General features: G+C 34.3%; 3 protein-coding genes across 4 annotated transcripts; all 3 read left to right on the top strand.

Moving 5' to 3' along the window:
* The first annotated feature begins 2,870 nt into the window (after window positions 1–2,870).
* Window positions 2,871–5,900, top strand: LOC144563039 (glycosyl hydrolase 5 family protein-like). Its single transcript, XM_078312408.1, has 4 exons — window positions 2,871–3,484; window positions 3,973–4,220; window positions 4,520–5,040; window positions 5,260–5,900. Exons 1-4 carry the CDS (start codon window positions 3,086–3,088, stop codon window positions 5,763–5,765), a joined length of 1,674 nt encoding a protein of 557 aa, XP_078168534.1. The 5' UTR covers window positions 2,871–3,085; the 3' UTR covers window positions 5,766–5,900.
* A 3,060-nt stretch (window positions 5,901–8,960) lies between these two features.
* On the top strand, window positions 8,961–10,686 carry LOC144563544 (uncharacterized). Its single transcript, XM_078313040.1, has 3 exons — window positions 8,961–9,448; window positions 9,732–9,902; window positions 10,198–10,686. The coding sequence occupies exons 1-3, from the start codon at window positions 9,146–9,148 to the stop codon at window positions 10,396–10,398; spliced, it is 675 nt and encodes a 224-aa protein (XP_078169166.1). The 5' UTR covers window positions 8,961–9,145; the 3' UTR covers window positions 10,399–10,686.
* Window positions 10,687–14,091: 3,405 nt separating this feature from the next.
* On the top strand, window positions 14,092–17,569 carry LOC144563309 (histone-lysine N-methyltransferase ATX5-like). 2 transcript variants are annotated; one of them, XM_078312765.1, is made up of 6 exons: window positions 14,092–15,479; window positions 16,186–16,248; window positions 16,661–16,706; window positions 16,829–16,915; window positions 17,014–17,088; window positions 17,260–17,569. In XM_078312765.1, the coding sequence occupies exons 2-6, from the start codon at window positions 16,193–16,195 to the stop codon at window positions 17,263–17,265; spliced, it is 270 nt and encodes an 89-aa protein (XP_078168891.1). In that variant the 5' UTR covers window positions 14,092–15,479; window positions 16,186–16,192; the 3' UTR covers window positions 17,266–17,569. The 2 variants fall into 2 exon arrangements, with proteins under 2 accessions (XP_078168891.1, XP_078168890.1); XM_078312764.1 differs by having other exon boundaries at window positions 14,093–15,841; window positions 15,995–16,248.
* The last annotated feature ends 2,228 nt before the right edge of the window (window positions 17,570–19,797 follow it).

Genomic DNA, 19,797 nt, shown 5'->3' with positions numbered 1-19,797 from the left:
AAAAAATATTCACACGCTCCTACGGAGCCAAATACTCTCCCTTCTATACTATATAACGGATTCTACATTTGTCTTATTCTCCCCACCCACCTTACTTAGTTAGCAGTAGCTCCAACTTCCGCTGTAGATGCTTGCTCTTCATTTCTCAATCTCAAGCGTCGTGTCTCTCATGAGACAATACAACACCTTTTGTTTATTAGAGAACAATCTTTTATTCCTTTCACGCCACAGTGCTCATGCCCCTGTCGCTCAAATCACGTTCCACTGAATCCTTAGTGACCGCGTAGGAAACAAGTTAATTTGAGTCCATGCTAATAGGATTTCTTCGGCCCCGCTTGTCGGAATGTTATTTTGTGCCAGCATGCTGATATAGAATACCATTGCATAGACCCAGTTCCACATGAAATGGTCTTTATATTCAATTATATCGACCCCACACAAGTAACAGCCCATCGGGACGATACAACCCTATGAAACATTACCTGCTAAGTAAGAATCTTATCATCCAGCATCAGCCAGACAAAAATCTTTACCTTCATGGAAACCTTAATCTTCCATAACTCCTTGTGGAATGGTGAAATGAAACCCCTATGATACATTGCTCAGTAAGCTGAAGTACATGAGAATTCTCCCGATTTTGTCCAGTCCTATTTAGGAACTCCATTCTCCATCCGTACCGAACACTTAACGAAAGGTAACACTCCTACCAGGTCTTTCACAAAAAGAAGCCTCTGGTCTCAGAGACTCCAACCTAGACGCCAAAGACATCCCTTGTAACAAATGGATGGTACGTGGCCACAAGGATTCTGGCTTACTCTCAATTGCCCAGATCCACTTGGCCAATAGTGCGTCGTTCTGGCACCGCATATCAATGATGCTTAACTCTTCATTAATTTTCATCGTACGCACTATTTTCAGTTGACGAGGCAATTTATACCTTGCATGCTTCATTTTCTTTCCACAGGAGGTTCCTCCTCATCCTGTCAATGTGTTTTATTACTCCCACCGAGAGCTTGAAAGCATGCATGTAATGCAGAGGCGTAGCAGATAAGACTGCCTTAAGCAGCGTGATTCTATTACCATACAACAGTAGATTTGAGGTCCACCCTTCCATCCACCGCGCTGCTAATATTGACTAATAGTCAATTTTCCTTGATTTTCTTATCAATAACAGTAATCCTAGATATCTGATCGATAATTGTGATGGTGGGGATGCCACAATAGCCATAATAACTGAGATGAGGCCCTCAGAAATGGCTATGGGTACAAAGTTTTTTTTTTTTTTTTTTAACTATTGATGTTGAGGCCCGATAGGTCGGAGTATGTGATGTTATAGTTATTTACAATCGTGAAAACTGACATGACAACTAACATCAAATTCATCGAAATTGAAAACTAAAATGGTGGTTGTGTTTTTCATTAACGTGAGTAGTCAACAGGGGCGGACCTAGAGTAGAACAGGGGGCAGCCATCCTCTGTGAATTTCGAGTTTTAATGGTGATCTATCGGTACCGATTGACTTTGCCTCTTTTTATAAATTTTTTTGCCTCCTCCCCACTCTAGATATTTGATTTGCAATTTGGGTTAAATTTAGTGTTAAAATCAAAATTAATTTTTTGAATTATGATTGGTAATTATAATTATAAGTTAAAACACAAGAAATTATAAGTGAAAGCATTGAAAATTTAAGTCAAAACATTGTTTTTTATCGAGTATTCAATTAGTTAATGGCCCCTGACGAAAATCTTGGGTTTATTCCTGATAGTCAATTTGGCATTTATATGCTGATCAGAAGTTGATAAAACTGAAATATTAAATTTTTCAATGAAGGAGTGACTTATAAATTTCTAAATCAAATCAGGTTTGATATATGATTTATCGGAGTGATGAAAATTTTCTAAATTTCATTTCCTCAAACCGCTAATCTGATTAAAATTGAACTGTATAATGGTATTGATGCGGAATTTACATCATCTCAGGTTATCAGACTGAGTACAATTAAATCGAACGGTTCAAATTTTTTTTTAACTTAACACGAATCTCAAAACACAAATAATACTGCCCCCTGCGCCATAGTAAGCACCGACTGAGAGTAAATCTTGACTGTCCATTTCAATTGTGTTGAGTCAGTACCTGAGGATACGGATCCATTGATGTGAGCGTTCACTAGTGTGGGAAAAATGGCACGGCAGAGCTGGCTCCGTCACAGAACGGTACGGCATGTGTTACTGTTCCGCGTGACTCGCATGCCGTGTGCCGTGATTCACGTGTCGCGTGCCGTGATCACCCCTTGACATTTTGGTCACGGCACGCGAAAGATCCGATCACGGCACAGCACGATACGCAATCACGAAAGTCACATGTAATTAGGACCGTTAGGTCTTAATCAAATGGTGAATCTTGAAACTAAATTAAATTATGAAAAAATAGTTAAACGGGAGAAACGTGACCAGTTACGTTTGGACACGGCACGCGAGTCACAGCGTGATTCGTGTGCCGTGACCACCCCTTAACATTTTGGTCACAACATGGATCACTGTTCACTTGATCACGGCACAGTACGATACGAGGTCAAAGTCACATATTATTAGTCACAGCACGACACGTTTTTTTTACACTAGCGTTGACTACAGTTGGAACTCTTCAGACCAGATAAGATTAAAAGGAGTTCATATCCTCTGAGGTAACAGAATATTTCAGAATCCGAACCAAGTCAAAGTGGAATAGATCGGACCCCTTTATTAGTCGTGCGGATTCTGATCAGACGGTCTAGATCTAAACATAAATGATCGGACGGTCCGGATCTAAACACAAATATTCTGTTACCTTAGGTTATATGAACTCGATTAAAAGATCCTAAAAAATTAAGATCAGATTACATTTCTAAGCTCATTACTCCAACAAAGCAATCAAGTGATCAACCCACCAACCACTTCTTGCTTCCAAGTTCCACCGCGCCGCAAAACTTGCCGTGTCCGTGTCCTCTACCACCATGGCGAAGCGTGAACTCCTCAATTCCACTCTCTCTACTCCTCTTCCCAAATAATTCCCCTAAACCCTGCACTAACCCAATTCCACCCCATTAATGTCTCCACTATTCCTTCCTCTATTCCTCCTCTCCCTCCTACCCTATACCTATTCCATCTCAGCCCCCTCCTTCCCGCTCTCCACAAATTCACGATGGATTGTGGATTCCACCGGGCAGCGAGTCAAGCTGGCGTGCGTCAATTGGGCAGCTCACCTCGAGCCGGTGGCGGCTGAGGGTTTGAGTAAGCAGCCGATCGATTTCGTGGCCAAGAAGGTGGCTGATCTAGGGTTTAACTGTGTACGGTACACCTGGGCTGTGCAGATGGTGACTAATGCCTCAGTCGGATCAATCACTCTGCGCGAATCACTGGTGCAGCTTGGGTTGTATGAATCAGTTGCAGGAGTTAGTGTCAATAACCCCAAACTTCTTGATTTGAGCCTTATCCAGGTTTATCAGGTCAGTTTATGATTTGAGCCTTTTATTATAGTTGTGTTCTATGCTGCCATGCTGGTTTTTACGTTTTGTGTCACTAGTAGCCTTTTAGGTAATGGTGGAGCCACCATTGCCTACCCCTGAAATTTTTTAAATCGGGTATAAAGTAGTATAAATATATTGACCTGCCTACTCCTGGAAATTATATTGCCTACCCCTGTCTTTTGACAATTCAATATTGCAATCCAATCAAATAAATTAATTGCAAATTGCCACTGATAATTGACTAAAATTGTTGAGTGTTAATGTTTTTCTTGATTTTTGTTTAAATCTGATTTATTATTTGGTGAGATTGATTAAAATAATTCAAGTGTACAAGTTAATTTTGTCCACTGACCCGGTAACCCGAAACTTTTTGCCCACCCCTAACTCAAATCTACGCCACTTCTTGTAGGAGGCAATATCTGATATTATAATCATTTGTTGTGCTGACTTACTAAAATTTGTATCAGGAAGTGGTCGCTGCTCTGGCTAGAAGTAACCTAATGCTGATACTTGACAACCAATTAAGCAAGCCCAGTTGGTGCTGTAGCCGGTATGATGGAGATGGCTTTTTCGGAGACAAGTATTTTGACATTGATGAATGGCTTAGCGGTCTCAAAATTATAGCTACTATGTTTAACAGTACACCCAATGTGGTTGGAATGAGCCTTAGAAATGAGCTCCGGGGGCCAAACCAAAATCTTACCTTGTGGTACAGGTACTGTAATTGATACTCACCTTTGTACAATGGCATCTTAGTCATAAATTCTGGGGGCAATTTTTCAAACTAAAATATACATATATGTTTCTTGTTTCTGCATATAAACTGCCAAAATCAATTTCAAGCCAAGCATAAATGGCCAAATGGCCCATCGAGTTTCATATAAACTTGACTATTTGATTCCTAACGAATTTGTGTTTAAGTTGGTACCAAACTGCAAATCACATGGTGATTTTGGTTCCCGGTTGGCACAAGAAAAAAGGGAGGTGACATCATTTATTCTTTTACCCTATTAGGTACATGCAGGAGGGTGCAGAGGTGGTGCATTCGGCAAACCCAAACCTCCTTGTGATCCTATCTGGCCTAGACTATGACAAGGACCTAAGTTTTCTTCAATTAAAGCAACCCACCTTATCCTTTACAAATAAATTAGTCTATGAGCTCCATTGGTATGGGTTCTCTGACGGCGGTGATTGGGAGAATGGAAACCCAAACAATGTTTGTGCATCAGTTGTGAAATCTACACTATTAAGAGCTGGCTTCTTGCTTGAACAGGGGTGGCCGTTATTTCTTTCTGAGTTTGGATTTGACCAATCTGGAACTCATTTGGCTGACAACCGATACCTCACTTGCTTTATGAGTATCACTGCTGAGTGGGATCTTGACTGGGCTTTGTGGGCCCTACAAGGGAATTATTATCTCAGAGAAGGGCAGGTTGCTTATGATGAGTCATATGGATTGTTAACTTGGGACTGGTGCAAGGCCAGAAACCCTAGTTTTGTCAAGAGAATTTCTGCTCTGCAATCTCCACTACAAGGTTCTAAAATTTAACCGAGCACTAATTTCTTAGACTAAATTACAGAAGAAAATCTCATGGGCTTTCCTGAATGCCCGTTATATGCAAATTTCAATCTGTGGGTATAGATAGCTGTAAAACATAGATATAATTACTTTTGCAACTTTTGCTTGATGGTATTTTAACAACTGATTTTTAATTTTTTGGAATTTCTATAACCACAGTAATTGTTTTCTGCAGGACCAGGGCTATCCAACAAGAAGCCATATAATTTAATCTTTCACCCCTTAACGGGTCTCTGTGTTGTAATGGATTCTTCATCCAAGTCGCTCCAATTGGGTTCATGTGCTGACTCGAGGGCCTGGAACTATACATCAGATGGTAAATTAGTGGTTAAAGGCACAAGCTACTGCTTACAATCAGTGAATGTGGGGAATTATGCAAAAATTGGTACAGATTGCTCTAAACCTAATTCCAAGTGGAAGCTTCTATCCAACTCCAGCATGCACATCTCATCTAAACTCCACAAAGATGGTACCTTACTGTGTTTGGATGTTGGTTCTGATGGTACCATAATTACAAACAGGTGCAAGTGTTTGAGTGAAAATGGGACATGTAATCCTGAGAGCCAATGGTTTAAGATTATTTTGAGTAATAGAAATCTTACAAGTGGTGATTCCAACATAGAATTACCATTTTTTGGAAGATGGCTATCGAAATTACTTTCACTTGGTCTTAGGATTTGAAATTTGTATAATTATAATGTTGCATTGCTCAAATTGGTGGTTGTACAATATGTTTTTACTTATTTCGTGAGCATAATTTGTAACACAATGAGGCTGTATTTATATATATATATATATATATATTTTTTTTTGTCATTGTAATTCTCTGGCAAACCCAATTGATCCTGTTATGCTTCTAGTCCACTATAACATGAAAACATCTACCTTTTTATGCTTATGAAAACATTCGTTCCTACAAAATGTGAAGTAGCAGAACAGCATTGATCTCATTAGCTTTACTTCTAAAAAAAAAAAAAAATCTTTTCTGGTTGCAAATTAATCCAGAAAAAAGAAGGATAACATTACTCCATTCCCCAAACTCAAATGCTAGAAAACTTTTAAGCTTCAACGTTCTCAAAATGAAGCAAAATGAAAATGACAGAGTTCAGAATTAATCCCCTATCAATTACTCTTATTCTTTCTACAATGCACATCAGAAATTGCAAACATGAAACCCTTTTTTGTCCTTCTTCCCTTGATGCTCAGCCTATACATTTCTATGGCGACTGCACAATTATCGACTAATTCGCGGTGGATAGTCGACGGATCAGGCAAACTAGTCGAGTTGGCATGCATCAATTGGCTGTCGGACAAAATGTTTGCACTGCACACGAACAATTTAATTTAAACACTTTTTCTGTCAATAAAAGACACTTGACATGCATTTTATTTTTTAGAAGACATTAACTTGATTTCTATTAATAAACAAAATTGTTAAATTGTGTTAACTTTATATATTCATGACAATTGACATGTATTTTATTTTATTTTGTCTATTGAAATCCTTCAAAAAAGGTCATGCTAGTGACATATGAAAATTTGTATATACAACAATGAGATATTCGAATTCGCAAAATTCAAAGATCAAAACATTTGTTGCAAACTTGGCAAATTTGATGTGATTTAAAACCTATTCAGTCATTCATCCAACAAATTGATCACAAATAAGAATTCAATTTTAGGTATTAAATGTCATACGAGAAATGAAGTAAAATCGTATATATTGGTAGAGAAAAAAATGTACTTAAATTAATTTGATGAATACAGATTCTTTTTCCACTAAAATGATATATATATTTACATTCACATTGCTAATTGATCTATAACTAAAGCACGATTAGTTCGATCTTTAACTAAAGGTACCGAAATAATAGAATTCTTATCCTCTGCATTAACTTAAACTTTGTGTCAATGCGTGATCAATCCGGACCGTCCGATATTAAAGAGGGTGCCCCGTGCATTTTACGGGGCCAGATTGGCTTGGATTCTGATCGGACGGTCGAAATAATGACACTCCCCATTCACAAATCACACTAATTATCTATTTTTCACTGAATACATCCCCCTTCCAGTTCCTCTCTCCTCGCGCAAACCCTTTCTTCTTCTCCGCATGCCATTTCCTTCGATTTGGCGCTTCGAGGAACTACATGGTTCCTGCGGGAGTGTCTTTGCGTCTCAGCTAAAAGGCTTTAATTGGAGGTTCCATGGCTGATGAATTTCTTTTATCTTTGATTGCTCATTTGCCTTCGAGTTCGAGGTGACATGTTAATATTAATTCTTTACTCATTTGGCTATCTACACGAAAGTGTTTGCTTAGATTTTAAAAAGTTAGGATTCATCTGGGACCATTTTGTTATACTCATTTGTGGATTAAAATGTTCTTCTACTTAGATTAAAATGTCTAGGAGCATATTTTTTTTTTCATTTTATCATTCAGTTCAAAGCTCATTAAATGTTGAATAGAATATAATTTAAAGAAATCTCAATCTCTGTGCTGTTTGTAAGAACTATAATAAATTGGACCATTTATCTTCTTAATTTATTATTGTCTGATGCCAATGAATCACCAGAAAGCCATCTTTCACCTATTTTTGGTTAACTTAAAGTTTTAATATTTTAAAAATTGTTTGGATTACGCGAAAGTTTTTTTAATTAATTGGGATAGACCAGCCCATAAAACGAAGAGAGCCAAACCAAACATAGAAATAGAAATGAGTATGTTGGCAAGTATTTTTACATGAGTAAGGCTTGGGTATTATGGATAGCATAAGACATTTGTGCTACGGTTAAAAAAAATTATTGTATAAATTTCAATTTTCGATTTAAGTAGCTCATTAAATTAATTATATAATGAACTTGTAGAATACTAGTTTTTATTATTTTTGGATTTTTTTTTAGCAATCATAAAAATGGCCTAAAATATTGGTATTTTTTTGAGTTATTTTTCGCCATCTTTCATAAATAATAAAAAATAGTAAAAATTTTTTAAAAATGATAAAATTTAGTATTCTACAAATTCATTATATAATCAATTTACTGAGTTACTTAAATCAAAGTTTGAAGTTTATACAATAGGTTTTTGAGACCGTAGCACAGATAGACTTATGTTATTCATAGTACTCAAGTCTTACTCTTTTTATATTACTTATTATGAAATATATTTCTATTCTATCTTAATAAAAATTATAAATTCATCCCTGACTATATCAATCGTGCGAGTGATTCACCCGCTATATTCTTATCCTATCTTAATAAAAATTCTAAATCAGTCTCTGACTATATCAATCATGCGAAAGATTCATTCATTATATTTTTCCTCAGGTACATGTACTCGAGCGGGCAAACCTACAAAGTAAAAACTTGATTCTCAAATTAGCGCGCAGTTCGTGCTTTTCTTCAAAACCCTCTTCCCCTTCGTTCTTCCAGACAATCCTTTTCCCACCAAGGCCGCTGCCATGGCGAACTCCAAAACAAATTCAAACCAAATCTACTGTCTATCCAATCTCCCCTACGAATTGCTTGTCACAATCCTCTCATTCCTCCCCACTCACATTGCCGCTCGCACTTCCGTTCTCTGCCGCTCCTTCCGCCACCTCTGGGAGGCCTCTCCTTCTCTTGCGTTCATCAGCGAAGATCTTCCTTACTCCCAACCTGAGAAAGACAACTTCGTTGCCATGGCTGAACGTGCGCTACTCTGTCGCAATCCCAACCACCCCCTCCACATCTTACGCCTCGAAATCTCCTGTTGTGCTCAACGAAATGCCTCATTTCTTTGTTCCTTACTTACCAAGGCCCGCTGCCTTGAGTTGCGCCACCTCACCATTGAATGTTGCTGGTATGCAGATTTCTCAAAATTCCTCCCCATTATCTTAACCATGACCTCTTTGAGGTGCCTCTCGCTTAATCGCGTATCTTCTGGGGACTATCCAACATTTAAGTTTCCTTCTAAAATCACTTTAACCTGCCTGAGAAGCCTTTCCCTTGGATTGTGTTGGACTAACTTGGCAGAATTCAACCCACTTTTCTCTCAATTGTGTTGCTTGGAAGATTTACATCTTGATATGAAGGATAGTAATGGGCTCAGCTTATATTCCAAGACATTAAAAAAACTCAAACTGATTATTAGCTTTAGTTATCGACAACCTCATGATGTGGTGTTATCTCTTCCTTCATTGGAGTCACTTCATTTGGAAACTCAACAGAACATTCAAATTATGTCTCGCATCCATGGAGATGTTCCTTTGTTGAGAAAAGCTGTCATTAATCTTTACGATCTTGATTGGGGAGATGTCAGTGTTGTTGACGGACTGCTGAATTGGATCTCACATGTGGAAGAGCTAAGACTGCATGCAAAAGAGAGGAGGGTAATAAACTTTACCTCTCTTAATTATTATTGTTTTTGCACATGTCATTTATGTTTACTCTGTGCACCTCCGGTGTGAGTTGATCTTCAAATTGTTTTGATTTGTGTGTCCGAACCTATCAATTAACCGCTTTTAAAAAAAAAATAAGGTGGTTTTGTCATGATATGTCAGATATGCATCTGACCCTGGTTTGACAGCTTTATGTTATTTCTCGGTAATGTACGGTACAATTGTAGGCTGATGCTTTACTTGGATATTCTTGACATGTGTGTAATTTTTACAGCATGTAAAGTACCCAATTCCTATCTTGATGGAACCAGAAAAAGATGTGCCGAAACTTTCTAATTTGAAGCACTTGGATGTGACCCTTTGCTTTCACAATCGTAATTTTGAAGCTATCATCAGGATGCTCCATAATTGCCCTGTTCTGGAATCACTGAAATTGTTTCATGAGGTGCATAAATTTTTATTTTTTATTTTTGTAACCTATATGTCTAGAATTTCATTATATGTGCTATCATATGAACGGGTGAAAATTCTTTGATGAGAATAATCTTTTGAAGTTGCTGATGTGGTAAGATTGCACCTATAAGAGAAAATGAAATCGGGTACTTGATTCATTTTCACCTATACTTGATTTCTCTATACCTCTAATACTCAACAAATCAGGTACTTGATTTCATTTTCACCTTTCTTACCTTAGCTCTTAAACCAGAGTATTAATCGATGAGTCTTCTAACATATTTCAGAAAAGGAGGATGAGAGATGCAGGATCAAAGCTACCACGTAATGCTGATGGTAATTGCCGATATGCAATTTTCAAAAATCTCCATTCGGAGGTGGATAATAAAGCATTCAAGAAGTTGATGGATTATAAGGACAAGTATCCTTTCAGGTATTTGAGAGTGGGGCACACCTTACGGTCCAGATCAACTCCCAGCCGGGTCTAACTCAATCTGGTACCTCTTTAACTGTCGGGGGTCCCCTTTAAGATTCGTGCAAACTTAAAAGAACGGTCCAAATCTACTAATTCTAAAATATTCCTTTGTCCAATACTGGGGAGGATCCGAATTCGGATTATAAAGCATTCAGCTGGTAAGCTCGTAACTACGACTTGCATAGTCCTGCTAAATGAAGTCATTTTCATTGGTTTGCTTGTATTGATTATTTTTGTTGGAACTAAATATCCTAGCTGTGTTGTTTTCACATGGTTTTAATTATGTCTGAAGCATGTTGTCAAAAGCAATACTATATTTATCAAAGTATTACAAGGGATTTACATATGAATATTTTACGAACTTTTTTATGACAAAAAAGAATGATCGTAATCGCCGAAAGCGAGAGGTGAAAGTCGTCTAGAATTTTAGAACTGAGAGCGAGGGTTACGACTTACAAGTTATGACTTATGGTTGGGCAGCCTTATGTTTTAACTTTTAAGTCATCAGCGAAAATCAACGATTGACATTACTTTGAAATTCGAATTAGAATAGTTTGCGAACCTATTTTGAACGAACCAGATTCAATTTGAATTTGGTTTGAATTAATTTCGAACTATTTCGAATCAAACTTTTTATGAACTTTTGTATAATTATAATCAAATCGAATCACGAACTACAAATTTTTTGTGCAGCCCTTGTGACAGTATTAGTGCTGAACTGGTACATTGGTATTAGTTTTTTTTTGTTGTTGTTGTTCTTTTCCTTTTCCCCGCATTGTACTCTCTATTGTCTTAATTGAGTATAGTTTATGTTTTACTGTCTTGAATTTGAATTCTGGTTGGGCTTTAATTTATACTGGCAGAGGTGCTTTAATTTCGGTTAATTTTATATTTTTGGTTATCTAGTTGTAATTTAATTTGTTTTATTTATTCCAGACGTCTATTTACCTGAATTTTTAATTCATGATATACCTCTTTTGGATTTTTTTTGTTTTTAAGAATTCAGCATGACTGTTGGAGATTACCCCATATGGAGACAAATAGCAAAACTGGTGCACTTTTACAAATTGCACCCTGCAACATTTTTACTCTATTCCTTTTTCCCATTTACTACTAAAATAGCAACTAGAGAATAATTATGTGAATATATATATGCTCCTTACTGTATCAATAAAGACTAATTTCTCAATGTAGTACACAGAAAAATAACCACCACCTTCCTTTTTCTTTGAATGTAAGTTCATTGTAGAGCTCATGGTTCCAACTATTCATTGTTGCTAGAATTTAATCCCTAACCGAGAGCATTCTATATTTCGCAGAATATGCTAGAATTTTAAGAGGAAGAAAGAACCAAAAATAATATATACAACAGTGAGAAGTTGCTGCGATCAGGTTCTTAAATTTGATCAGTAAGACCATTATATTATTTCTCTCTTTCCTTTTCTTTACTGTTAAATAATTAAGAGGATAAAGCTTTTGTAACAGTACCTGATTTCTTTTAATAATGATGCCGGGTTCAGTAATAAAATAGTACAAGAATCTAACATTCCACATCAAAAGAATTTGAGTTATCAGACACATCAAAAATACATTTGAGATTATAATACAAAACATCAATTTTTGTAAATTTTCACCCAAAAATATGTGTATTTGTATGTATAAGGGTTAATGCAACAATAAAACAAGTTGATATGTTGAAACTTGAATCTAATCGGAATTAATTATCAATTCATGACATGTTACATAGCATTTTATTTTATTTTCGATTGAAATCCGTTAAATGTTTTCATGCTAATGACATATGACACATTTTCTATACAACAATGAGATATTCGAATTCTCAAAATTTAAAGATCAAAATATTTGTTCCAAATTCCCTTGTTGAATTCTCTCTAAAATGGGCCGAAACTGGGCCTATTTGAACCTAAACCAGTTGTAAAAGCCCTGCATACTTGATGCTACATTGGTAGAACTTCATATATTTATTCTCAATCATTTGGTAAACTTCTTGGCAAATTTGGTGTGATTTAAAACTTATTTAGTCATTCATCCAACAAATTGATCACAAATGAGAATTCAGTTTTAGGTAGATTTAATGTGATACAAAAAATGAAGAAAAATAGTATATATTTGTAGAGAAAAAATGTACTTAAATTCATTTGATGAATACAGATTATTTTTCCACTAAAATTATATATTTGCATTCACATTGCTAATTAAAGGCCTAAAATTTTCTGAAAAAATTATCATAATCTTATCCTCCATATGCATAACGCAAGGGTGTAAATGATCGGATACGGATCGGATAGTGATCAAACCGTATCCTTATCCGTTATAATTTTTTGGATATGGATACGGATACAAATACGGATTAGATATTGGACGGATATAGATATGGATAGGAATATAATTCTGATAATTAAAAACAATATTTTAAAATATCGAAAATACGGAAAGTTACATTGTTAAAATTTGAATTTAAATCTGAAATGTTCAATTAAGATCTGGATCAATACGGTCCGAAATAGAATAATCGAAATCCTTGTATATTACTGCTAAGACTGCTAATGATTAAGGTTCGGCTTAACCTCAGCTCGGCTCAATAAGAGAAACAAAATGATTCGGCTCTAACTCAGCTCGCTTTTGAAAGAAAAAAGCTCAACTCGGTCGGACTCATGTAAACACTTAGCTCGACTCGGCTCAGCTCGGGAACCGGCTCGAGAGTCGGTTCATATTTTTACTTATGAAAAAGAATAGTACTTTACCTAAAATTCACCGACCTTTGAAAACTGATGCTAGGCATTGACATCCAACTTGACAAGTCTTTATAAGAGATTGTTTAATTGCCTTTTAGTACTAGTACCAGGCAAGTGTTATTTTGAAGCACTAAAGTATTTAAATTAGACTGAAATACATGTTACAAAAGGTGAACTAAACAAATCTCAATATACTAACCTTTTCTTGTTCCCCCTCTACCAAAAAACTTGCCTCGTTGTCCAAATGGGCCAGACCTTGCGTTTAAAAAGAAATAGAAAAAAATTAACAATACATACCTACAAACTAAAAAAACAAAATACATACAGAAATAACAAAACGCCAACATATCAAAAGTTCAAAAATAAAATGACAGTTCTGCTGAAATTTTAAATTTTGAAATTTGAAAAAAAAAATTGAAATTTAAAATTTAAAAAAACGTCGAAATTTGAAATTTCAGCCGAATGTATTTTCTTTTGCTTTAATTTGTCAAATACTAAAGGGCATCATATAATTTTTTTCAAATTTAAAAGAGCATTCTTTACATTTTACCTCAATGAAGGATTCAATTTCAATTTTAATGCTAGGATAAAAAAGGTCGGTGAACTTTAGGTAAAGCAATATTTTTTTCTATAATTATAAATACGAGCCGACTCGCGAGCCGAGTTGAATTGAGCTGAGCGTTTACATGAGCCGAGACGATTTTTTTTCTTTCAAAAGCAAGCCAAGTCGAGTTCAGACTTTTTTCTCTTTCGAATCTGATTCGTTATAAAATATTGAACCGCTCAACTCATTGATTCGCGAGCCGGCTCAACTCATTAGCAGCCCTAATTATTGCCAAAGCAGATTGAACGGTCAAGGTCTATCTGTCCATGCCTATAACGCACGGCTCTTTAATATTAGTGCGGATCTTAAATCGGACGATTCAGATCTTAACTCAAAATCCTTCATCTTTCTCCTCGCGCAAACCCTTTCTTCATCTCCGCATCTCATTTCCTTCGATTGGCACTTAATAGGAACTACATGGGTTTGCTAAGACGTTAATAAGGTATGATTGATTCATCAGGCACCATTTTGTTGTATTTTGTTTGCCTATATGTAACTTGTACACTGAATTTCTGCATCTATCCACAATTAAGAAATACATGTGGATTTGTTCTTCTACTGAGATTTAAATGCCTGTGGGCATAATTTTTTCACTTTATCAATTCAGTTCAAAGCTCATCAAATGTTGAATAGAATATACTTTAAGAGTGAGTCTATGGTACTATGCATATCACGATTTGGTCCGTAATACGGTTTAATATTTTCATTTTCAAGATCATAATGGTCGACCTAAACCGTTCAAAATGATTTTCATATGAATATGTACTTGCAGACCAAATTGTATATTTCTTAGAATTTTTATACTATCTTTTAAGATATGTAGAAAATAATTGCATTTTCTACCTATCTTAAAAGATAATAAAAATATATATAAAAATATATAAAATTTGGTTTAGGGATCATGTTGAATGATTTTGATCGATCATTAAGATTTTGAAAACGGAATTATAGACCAACCTATGATATGCATAGTACCATAGACTCACTCATACTTTAAAGTTTAAACAAAAACTCATTCTTTGTGCTGTTTGTAAGAACTATCTATAGTAAATCGAACTATTTTAATTTTCTTAATTTATCATTGCCTGATGCCAATGAATCACCATAAGGCCAAATTTGATTTCCATGAAAATTGAAGATGAAAGGTGTAAGAAAGCATCCAAGTTAAAGAAGTAAATAGAAATCAGAATGTTCTAGTCTTGTTATATATAGTCCTAATTATAGAATTTATTTTAAGAACCCACAGATGGATGCCGAGATTTACAGGAGCCTTTATCTCAATAAAAAAAAAAAAGGAAAATTGTTTTAAATTAGTTGGTAATTGTGATCCAATGTTCTCAAAAGAAGGGGGATGAAGGAGATTTACTACTTACTAATTAAGAATATTATAAATTCTGGTTATGAATATTAATATAGAAATTCTTTACTGTTAGTGGAAATATACGTTATCTTTTTGAACGGCAGTGATTAGGATATTGTTAAATCCAAACCATCCAAACTAGGGTTTCAGCTGTCAAAAATTAGGATTTCAAGTTTCTGTGGCAGTCATAAACTTGTATATATAGAGCATAATAGTAGCCGTCATTTGGCTCATCCTCTCCAAATAAAGAAGTTTGAAAAAAAAACAGAGAAATCGATACAAGAAAGTGTGTTGTATGATGGTTGCAAATCCGATATGATTCGACATGCTAAAAAGTAGATCTGGCCATTGCGGTACTGAAATCTTAGACTGAGGTAAGTGTTGAACATGTTTTTTTTTTCTTTAAAAGGAAAAGGAATTGTTTGTGCGTAAAATTAAAAATAATTGTGGCATCTATGGTACTACCGCAAAATTAGATTGCGACTAAATTGATGGAAATAGGTTATTTTGAGTGCATATTGAATGCACACAAAAGCAATAAAATTACCTCTCTTATTATCCATCACTATATTTTCTTTTTGTGTTTTTTAGATTGAAAGGGATATTAGTATATCCTGGTCCTGATATAGTGATTGTTATGCTTAAGTATGTTTACTGGTACCAATCAAGTACTTTTTCATTAATACCTGAGATAATTTTTGTCCTTCTTCAAATCTGAAATGGGATAAGAGTACAGGTTCAGAGTTCGGATCTCCTAAAGTAACCCAATTTTTGAGTTTACATCCGGACCGTCAGATTAAAGGAGCCCCGTGTACTCCACCTCGAACCGGATTCGAGCCAGATGGTCTGGATCTAAACTAAAAAAATGGGTTACTATCCGGACCTACAGGTTCATGGGTGCGGGTACTATCCCTGATTAGTAATCGTATATGTGAGCAGTACTTGATAACAAAGTAGGGCCGTTAGAACTTAGGAACATGTTCTTCAGAAAACATGAAACAAACAAAACTTATAACCCCCAAAAGAATAAATTTACAATTCAATTTTAGCATGTCTAATTTTTTGTGCAATTTTCATTAGACTCAATATGACAGGTGTGAGATTTGGGTTCACACAGAGTGCATCAAAAATCACACAGAAGAGGTTCACCATCTTCTCTTCTTGCATTTTATTATGTGAATTTATGTATTATGGGCACCTCTCTTGTACCAGACTAGTAGGCATGATTGAACTGGTATACTGGTATTATACTTGCCTGGTTATTCAGGTTACGTAATGTACAAGTCATGGTCAACCTCGGTATGTACCAGTAATAACACCCTTACACCCCATCCCACTACTGTTGAGTGTTGTAACTCTGGCATTCCAGATCCATATACTGATATACCTCTTTTCCGTATCTTAGATCTGGTAATTGCTGGTGTGGTGGCACGATTAGCACATTCTATCAGTATATGCATAATATATATTTAAATTAGGCATTCTTGAGATGCTCATTTGTTATGGAATTAGCTAAATGCAATAATTAACATTAATTTATCACGGAACTTTCCAGATATTTCCTCAACAATGCCCGATTGACAAATGCTGACATTGCAAAGGTACTCAAGTGTCCTTCTCTTCTTTTACCTAAATATATACAAATTACTATTTAATGCTAAAAGGATAACTGAAAGTTCATTTATTCCAAATTTTATAAACATTTTGTGTTACTTTATTCTAGATAATCGAGTATCATGGTGAGCAAATTCGGTGCAGTGTTAGTGATGCTAGAGAGGCGCGCTATTGGGCGGAGAACAAAGATTGTTATGTGAGTTATACATTCTCTTGTTTCATTTTAGTTGATCTTTTATTATTTTTACTTCTAATTTTGGTTAATATAGCATTTTTTGTTAATTTTTTCTGCAGTTCTTTAGAGTCAGTGATGAGTTTGTATGTGACACTACCAGAAAAGGAAACGTAGAGCCGCTCATCAATCACTCGGTATACCAATTCTCTTACTCGATAATCAGTTCTCAATTATTTTGGTTCTTGATACTGATAAAAACTTGCAATTATTTTTATTCATGTAATACTGTAATTTATTTTAGCACAACATCGAACTATATCTTGGTATTTTGTTGATGTGTTATTTTTTTTTTGTTGTACTTGCAGATTTGATTACATTTTCAACACTGATGAATCTGATGAAAGTAGAGTCAAGTGCCTCCGCCAAAGCAATGAACTTCATCTTCTTCTTTCGTTGTTTAAAGGGCCATTAATTGTGGTCTCATTGTTGTATTCTTTTTAAGCATTTAATCCATTCATTCATGTGAATTCTAATTGAATAATCAATTGTATAGATAGCATAGAGTAGAGACTTCATAGGTTCTTTATTATAAGGTTTATTCCTAAATGTAAGCACTTGTAGAATGAAATCACTGTTTCATTGATTTAACTGGGTGGCTATGTTATGTTTTATGTACTGAAGATGGATTAACATTTATTTGATTATTAATGTAGAATTTATGTACACACTCTGTCTCGAGAGATGTGCGTGTCATAAGAGTAAGGCTTAGGTGCTATGAATAGTATAAGGCCTTCCATTCTACGGCTTTAAAAATCTATCATATAAACTTCAAACTTTTGATCTATGTAGTTCAGTAAATTGGTTATATAATGAATTTGTAGAATAGCAAGTTTTACTATTTTTCAAACTTTTTAATATTTTTTATGATTTATGAAAGATGAAAAAAATGGCTTAAAAATAAAATAAAATTGTCAATATTATATGCCATTTTTTGTCATATTTCATAAATCATAACAAATATTAAAAAAAATTCAAAAATAGTAAAAATTAGTATTATGCAAGTTCTTTATATAACCAATTTACTAAACTACTTAGATCGAAATTTGAAGTTTATAGGATAGATATTTAAGACCGTAGCATAGAATGTCTTATACTATCCATAGCACCTAAGCTGTTGATAAATATGCTATGCATGACATTATTGCATATAACTACCAGTAGGCATGTTTTACAATTTATGTCTTTTTAATATAGTATCAACTCCGATTGAAGAGAATGTATCAAATGTTTATGCCTTGCGAATCATAACTAATATCATAAGAAATAGAAAGGCACGAGATCTTTGTACTATAAAATATTTTTTAAAATCCTTTTTAGGCTCTATTTAATGCATAAAGCAAAGTGAAGAAATAAAAATTATTTTTTTACTATACTAATAAATTAATTTCAGCAATTATGTAAACATCAAAATGATTTGTTTGAAAAATTAAGAACGATACACTTTATTAAAAATATGTTGTTAGTACACGTAAATTAATGTTGCAACTTTGTTTAAATGAAATATATAGACTATAAAATTTAAAATTCTTACATTGATAAAATATCAGAAAATATGAAGTGCTAATATTTCTCAATTAAAAATTAAATAAAAAAATATCAGAAAATATGAAGTAATAATATTTTTTGATAAAAGATTAAATAAAAAATATTAGAAAATATGAAGTGATATTATAAGTGTCTATTGTATAATAAAAACTTCAATCTTTCACTTAAAAAATCAGACTTCATTTATCTCTCCCTCGATTTCCATCCAAACAGCAAGAAAAAACCAATTTTTGACAGATAAATCAAACGAATCCAAATTACTTTTACATTCAATTGAACAATATCAATAACTGAACAAGAGCAAGTGTCGAACTCCTTTCTAGTATTTCAAAATCTATATTTTATGGTCATGCATTTTTATTTGAACAGAATATTACTTCAGATCTCCACAAACATGACCTAATGTTTTTCTCGCAAAAATTGTTATAATGTTGTTTCAAAAATGACACTTGTGTTATTAATAATAGCGAATCAAACTATCTAAATTGATTCAAAATCAACTTCACTTAATATGTCGATAACAAATGTTGTATTTCTCCAAATTTACATTATATATATTATTTTTTTGGTAAATCAAACTGAAACAATTTTTTTTTTTGCCAAAGAAGCACTTCGTCTTATATTACTAATAGTATGAATTACATCATTACATCATATGGTAAAAATGAAAATAAGAAAAATTGTGGTTGGTGTATAATAAAGAAACGAAGTCGCACAAACTCGATTGTGTTTGCTATAATAGTTGACTGGGAGATCTTGAAAATTAATTCATTATCTTAATTATCATTTTTAAAAATTTTGTTTTATTGGTTTTCTCCAATGGCTTAAACACATCACAATGTTATTTTTTTTTCCAATAAGGTAAAATTTTCATAGTAAGTTAGCAGTAATGACCTTAATAAAAATGACTAATAAATTAATTAAATTCAACAATTGATCGAATTTGTTTATATAATACTCAAGTGATAAAATTTCATACTTTGTTCATGTAGACCATCATAAATAGTATTTCTCACCTTCATCTAATAAACATGCATCAGTGTCTTTTGAACCGACATTTTTATTTTTACCCAAATTTTAAAACATTTTAATAAAAATAACCAGGTTTTTGAAAAAAAATTAAAAATACCCAAAGTGCAGAAAAATTCCGCACCCCGGAATAAAAATTCGGGAGTGCGGAAAAATTCCGCAACCCGGAATAAAAATTCGGGAGTGCGGAAAAATTCCGCACCCCAGAATAAAAATTCGAGAGTGCGGAAAAATTTCGCACCCCGGAATAAAATTGTTTAGACCTTTGG

Source organism: Carex rostrata, chromosome 12 (assembly GCF_964058835.1).
Source record: "Carex rostrata chromosome 12, lpCarRost1.2, whole genome shotgun sequence".
Classification (NCBI taxonomy): domain Eukaryota; kingdom Viridiplantae; phylum Streptophyta; class Magnoliopsida; order Poales; family Cyperaceae; genus Carex; species Carex rostrata.
This window is presented reverse-complemented; position numbering and strand designations above follow the sequence as displayed.